The sequence below is a fragment of the Anopheles darlingi genome, chromosome 3 (assembly GCF_943734745.1).
Source record: "Anopheles darlingi chromosome 3, idAnoDarlMG_H_01, whole genome shotgun sequence".
In the NCBI taxonomy this organism is placed as follows: domain Eukaryota; kingdom Metazoa; phylum Arthropoda; class Insecta; order Diptera; family Culicidae; genus Anopheles; species Anopheles darlingi.
The window spans coordinates 2,155,728-2,162,500 of record NC_064875.1 but is presented as its reverse complement, the minus strand read 5'-3'; the positions used below and the strand labels follow the sequence as shown (position 1 = coordinate 2,162,500).

The following is a 6,773-nucleotide window of genomic DNA, read 5'->3' as shown; positions in this document are numbered from 1 at the left end:
CGGTTCGTTGGAGCGAAAAATGTAACTTTCGGCGATCCTCGCGAGCTCAAATCACCGAGGACGACGCGCACTTTGTAGCGAAATGTAGGCGATATGGGGTACATCTGGCGCATTACCTTGAGAATGTCGCTCTGGAAGCTGGGATTTATCGGTATTCGCACCGGTTCCTGGGAGCCACAGCAAGCCATTATGATCGGTTGCGTACGTCGTTCGTCAGTGAATCGCGGGTCTGGCTATTGGTCGTGTTTGTAACGTTGCCAAAAACAACCGAAACGAAACGTTGAAAGCAGATGGTTGCAGCACTCGAGCGGCAACTGCACTCGATCGTCTTCGTGAGGGGGCGCACTTTTCACAAACAACACACTTGAGGATCCTTCAGTTTGGGTGCACTAGTGGCGTAGTAGATCATAATTTCTGCTCGCACTCACTCACTAGCACACTAAGCACTAGCAAAGCAAACCAAACGGTCATCGTCGTTGCCGCCCAACAGCCCCGGACGGATGGATCATAATCATTCGCACTGACCACCGCCTGCTTTAATCCACCAGCAGAGATCGCTGCCACGACACGCCACGTCCTGAGCGGTGGCCAACAAAAACACTTTGCTCGCTATTATATATATATATTTTTAACCCTGAATCCGCCCTCCGATCATGCGAAGATCGTTTCGTTGTACGAAGTGCGTATTAGAAAAGGGGTACGAGTTGTTTTTTGAAAAAGGGATTTAACTGGATCACTTGCAAACACCAAAGTGCATTAGATTCGATCGATCAATGCTTTGCTACACTTCCACTTGGAGTTTAAGATAGGATAACGAAGCTAAAAACAGGAACAGGCGTAATGATCGCGAACGAAATGCACAAAAAACCATCCACCGACGACGACGTCCGTTAGTTAACTGACCAACCATCGCGAGCGAACCAACCGATCCTTTCGGGCCCTGCCTCCCTCCCCCCGGGGGAAGGGTGAGATCGTCGTACGCAACGCTAAACCGCAAAGATGGTGGAAGAGCGCCGGTAAGAAGGGAGACGCTGGCTGGCGCCCGCGCACACCATCTGCTCCTTTTGCTCGTGTTTTTTACTAAGGTGCTAGTCCCACCGAGGGATTGTCTCGTCTCAGTCACAGCTTCGCCTTCGCCAAGATGTCGATGAGTTAGTGGCGTTGACGGCTCGGCAAACCTCACGAAACCTGGCGGCTGCCAACCGAGAAAACCGATCAACGGCGCGTCGAGAACATTAGATTCTCGAGTGGATTGATGGGTTGCGTTCGAGCAATAAGCGAACGAAACGCTGCTCCCCATCTGACGGCCATAACGCAATAAATGATGCAATAAAGAAATACAAAACATGCCACCAGAGAAAGGGATGGCTCATCGGGACCAAGGACTCGCACCAAGTGTTTGCTCAGTGTGCTCTGCTAAGTTTCCCTCAACACACCATTTGGAACTACTCGGAATGGGTTTCGACGATTTAACGATCATTTCCCGATCCCGATGAACAGGATGTGATGGTGATTGACAAGAAGAAGGAGAAGAAGCAGCAGCAGCATCATGAAACTAAGACGATCGCTCGTTTCGTTTCATTTTCACACTAATTGTGGTAAATAAACCTGGCCCGGGGGTGCGAACCGGTACTTTGGGCGGGATTTTGCAACAAACCAATCAGTTGGCACTGGCAAACGGCCCAGAAGGTTACGGCCGCAGAACGCCACGCGAACGCCACGGTGTATTTATAGAAGAATTAATAAAATCAACATCATCGACGGCCGCTCGAGTGTTAGAATGAACGATGCCATAAACCGCACCAGGACCAGGACCAGGACCAGGACCAGAGGCCCAGGCCCAGATGTTCCACCATCGACACTCGATCGACGATCGCGCATAATCGTAAATATTTGATTCTTCCATGTTCACATGGACCATTTGGGAACCGGCGAGACGCTACCGCTTTGACTGCATCCAGCTGTTTGTTGACGCACGCTAAGCACCAACGCACCAGAACAGTACGAGCTGCCAGGCGTCTCCATTTCGGTTCTCCGGTGGCGCAGGAACTTGCTATTTCATCGGTCGGGATCGTTGAAAGCAGAAAACAAACGATCGAACCACACCACACCGACGATAACATGGAACCATATGGAGCGAGTGGACGTCGTGGAGTTAAAGTGCTCGTTAATTAACCGAACGACCGCATGGGGCGGCTACCGGATACTCGGTCGATCGGTCGGTGGTTGGACTCTTTTCCCTTGTATTCCGCGGGAGTTATTATTAGCTGATAGCGCGGCGGCCATTTGGACAATGACAAAAAAACAACGAAAATAACTAAACACACACGGTCGGTCCACGAAGCGACACGTCGCGACACGACTTACAGTAACAGTGACCAGAAAGGAATCTATTTATGATTCGCGCACGGTCGGACGGACGGATGGTCCCGTCGTCTGATGATGTCCCTATGATGAGCGCACCGGGACGATGATCCGTTGCGCGGGGTGACGCCATACACACACGCACATACAACCCCTGTCCCGGTGTGCGGTTGAACCGAGTACTAATTTCAGATTTCTCGCCATCGCACGCGCCGACGTCACGGATCGATCATGTGCGCGTCCGGTGACGACATCTTCAACGTGGTCATCATAGGGGAGGGGTTTAGATTGATTTAGTAGCGGAGGAAATGGCTCTGGTGGTTACTTACGTCTTCTATTGGACACTGGTTGTGTAGAGGCACTAGCGGTTTTTCCGGCACTGGTCGGGTCGAGTAGTAGTAGGCTGCGCCGGCGGCAATCGCGGTTAGCGTGACGGCACCGGCCGTACCACCGATGCACTGTAGGTTCTCCTCGATCTCATCCACTGTGAAGTATTCGAATAGCGCCATGCGTTAGTAATTAATAAGAATAGTTGATACGATGCACAGCAAATGTTGTATATAGAAGAGAGAGAAACAGCGCGAAAAATTCGTGAATTTCCTAGAAAAGTCGTTGAACAAACGGTCGCTTCAATTTCAAGCCGCAAGCAAGCAAATAATCACAAGAGAAATTGTTTCAAGCAAAACACACTAGCGCCCTCTAGGGAACACTAGCCAAACTCTTGATTTGAATTGACCGTTTCTCGAGAGTAGTTTTTTTTTAATCGGGAATCCGCCGTTAAAATGCTGAAAAAACTGTGTCAAATAAGGAAATATTGAAGCAAATAATACTCCAATAATTGATCCATCGAAAGGGGATCGTTTTACTAACCAAGACTAATGACTAACTCAGAGTGTTGCATCTTCAAAAAATGTAAAAATTCAGATAAAAAGAATCTAGCATTTCAGATTTCTAGCAACGGAAGGTAAGTAATTAACAAGTTTCTTAACTCTACACAGGTAGCTATAGAGCAGAAGACTGAGAGAGCAGAACCATCATACAAGATCACCGGTGATTCTTATCATAAAAAAGGAGGAACGTAGCATGATAAGCAAAAAATAATATGTTTATCAATTGAGCAACTCGCTGGCGCATGGCGTACCGGCGCACTTTGGAACCGGTGTTCTTATCAGTAAAAATCACTTGTCACGATGCAGCGTGCTCCATTAACCCACGAGGTGCCAACATTGTAGAATGTTGTTTTTTTTTGTAAAAAGAAACCCCAATTGATTCCAGTGAATCCAGCGGATAGTACCACAATCTAGCCACCGGATCGATCACCGGATCGATCGCACACCGGCTGCAACCGGCGAGCGAGGAGCGACTAACCGGTACCCCACAACGGGTTGTTAATGTATGCTCCACGTGACAAATCGGGAGATTCCGTGCTCGCCGCGACGGTACCGACCGACTACACACGCGCACTCGATCGTTACATTACTCAACACACAGCTGCTGCTGCTGCTGCTACTGCTACTGCTCTTACGAGGGGTGGTTTAACCATTTTAGAGATCACCCAACGCGTCTCGAAACGGTGACGCAGAGTGTCTCTCTCTCTCTCTCTTGCCCTCTCTCACTAGAGATGCTGACACGGAAGCGAACAAACCCCACTTCGAGTGAATTAGAAGCGAATTTTATGAAATGCGCACACGTAAGCCACCTCCCAGAGGCACAGACAGACACACACACACATACAGAAACACACTAACCGAAACTCTTCACGATCTCCATCTCACGGGCTGCACGTTTTTTCTCTAACAGCGCTGTTTACTTTCACTCGTACCGGCGGCGGCCGCCGGTCAAAATTCCGCGATCTTCGCGAGATCGAGCGCGAAAAGGGGGGCGCGGCACGCGAAGACGCGAGACGCGGAAACGTGAAAATATCACCCCCGGTGTGGAGGTGAGGAAGAAGCTGTTATGGGGAGAAGCCGAGTGTTGTGTGCCAAACCAGACGACGACGACGATCGAGCCGGCACCGCGTACTGACGGTTGCGTACTACTGTGGCCCGAGTTTCGTTTTGACGTTTCCGCCGGTCTCTGGGGGTACGTTTCGAGAGCGCCACAGCAGCAGCGATTACAAGCTCTTCACACAACCCCTCACTTACTGGCATTGGTGGTGGTAGTGCCAAGTGTAAGATAAGGGGAGTAATTTCTATGATTACAACATTACGCACTGCCCTTCAACGGCAGGCCAACGAGACTAACCGGCCTCCCCCGTTGGTGTATAATTGCTTTTTAGACGCCTGGCGGTCACCGAGAGATAACTAGTCTCACCGGGAATGAATCAATTCTCTACCTTGGCCCTTGAACCAACCGGAGGTGCCTAAAGGTGAGGTGACAGATCGAGTGTCTTGGCCATCGCGACGATCTTATGCGTCGATAGTCTGTGCAAAGGAAACACGAGGTGTACGAGGTGAATGATCGCGCTATTTGGCTGCATACAATCGTCTACGTTGTTGTCGTCGATGCTGCGATGTTTACATGACGTCTCGCCCTCCTTCATCGTTGTGGCCGATAACAGGAGCGCCCCCTTTGTAGCCTTTGCTCGATCGATCTGCTGGTAAAGGGCGACAAGTGGGGTGCACTTCAAAAAGAGGGAACAACTAGAATCAATCAATTAATCATAAAGGACTCTCACATTCTTCACACAAAGGCAATGTCCCCTTTCTACTGGCGATCTTTCCATTGAATCATTGCCTGACGTGACGTGGAATTAGCATGCAACAGAAGGCACCTCTCGTCGCTTTACGACTTTTACCATAAACGACGGACTCCCCTCACGGATCCTCCATCATAATTAAAATCCCAAAAATATCGCGACCTTGAAGCGTGCCGAGGGGTCCATCGTCTTATCGCGCAATGGTTTAAAAAGATTTGAAATCGATTGGAATCGCATTCATTCACGCGCCTGGTGGGGGTGACCATTCCGCGGTTCTCAGACATTACCGTAATCGGTACGGAGCGGGGGTTAAAACCATAAAAAGGATATCGAGCTTAAGCTTATCTGCTCGGGGTGTGGGGGGAATCTTAAGCTAATAGAAGGTTCTTTTGCGTCACGTTTTTATGATCTCTTCGGCGGGACCTCTTTCTACCCCCCAAATGGTGAAGGTGAAGCTCGTTGTCAAGCGATCCACGATTTGTTGTGTCGTCAGGGGTCGTCAAGCCGGCCGAAGGTTCAACAGATAAGGGGTTTTCCCCTCTGACGCCCTGGATTTATCAATGCTTCTTGGTGCAACTGTGCTCCAGGTGCACTTATATCATAGCTGCACAGGACAGGGACCTATTCTAATACTAATATTAATCTCTGGCTTGATAAGATACTCACAGAATCCAGTCGAGTTCGCCATGATGGTATGTTTTGCTGCTTTCAACCACGCCGTTAAGCTATTGTATGCTAAAATCATTCACCGACACTTTCACTGGCCGAGGAACCTCTTCTGCAGCTCCCTTATTGCTGTGTTCTCTCCTCTCTCTCGGGGTTTCACTTTCGTTGAAGACACGCGCAACACGTCCTTGTTTGCGGTGTAAGAGGGCAGCAGTTCTAAAGCAGTAAGGGGCTCTTTCCAGGTATCGATTTGTTACGACGAGCGCAGGTTGACAAACACTTGAGACCCCAGAGCTGGCTGTTACCGACGTCCGCTGAAGTGGACCGTACCCGATGGACTGTTTAGGGCCGGCGGAACACAGCGACTGCTTCCGGTAACATGTCGGAGTCCTGGGGACCAAACAACCAACCTTAAAACCAAGACGACAATCAGGCAACCTCGTTACGCGTGACCCCCTCAAGGGCTCGGCGCCACATTCACACCAACACAACACGAATGCACTCGTTACACTCGACGGATCCGATCACTGCAACAAAAAACAAAACAGAGCATTCGCGAATCGCGAATCGCGAGAGATAAGCAAACATTAACCCACTTGTGTGCTTATCGCGCCCTACTACACTCTTACTACGTCGATGCTCGACTGTTGTGTTTATAGCAAACTAGTCGGCCCCGAACCACGAGGACAAAGACCAAGCCCCTGTCGAGATCTGCGGCACTCTAGAACGACGCGTCTAACGCGTCGTTGTCTAGCTGGCGCATTGTCTGTGCACGATCTCGTACGATCGCCAGACTTGGTCGTAGTCGTCGACGTAGTACGCGCCCCACTCCGCGCTATAAAGGAATCTTAACAATGCTGGCCACGTCCACGCGATGGCGACGACGCCATGGAATCAAACCCCCCTCCATAAACGGTGACATATTCTCTGGCATATTCTCGATCACGCCATTAGACCCTTCTGCTGACAGCAAGCAGCAGGCAGCGTCGTTGGCATGTCCCGGAAAGGACAATTTACGCAATAGGAAGCTCCTAAACAAATAGCT

At 50.0% G+C, this 6,773-nt stretch overlaps 1 protein-coding gene across 3 annotated transcripts in view; it reads right to left on the bottom strand.

Annotated features, from left to right (window-relative positions):
* Window positions 1–6,379, bottom strand: part of LOC125957247 (long-chain-fatty-acid--CoA ligase 6) — a 13,844-nt gene extending 7,465 nt beyond the window's left edge. The window contains exons 1-2 of one of the 3 annotated variants that reach the window (XM_049689809.1): window positions 5,729–6,379; window positions 2,694–2,848 (exon numbers count right to left, since the gene is read on the bottom strand). In XM_049689809.1, coding sequence (XP_049545766.1) covers window positions 2,694–2,848; window positions 5,729–5,807 — 234 coding nt within the window. In that variant the 5' untranslated portion in view covers window positions 5,808–6,379. Of the gene's footprint in view, window positions 1–116; window positions 872–2,693; window positions 2,849–4,112; window positions 4,363–5,728 lie in introns of those variants that run through there. The other 2 variants (XM_049689810.1, XM_049689811.1) reach the window with 2 other exon arrangements.
* Between the last annotated feature and the right edge of the window lie 394 nt (window positions 6,380–6,773).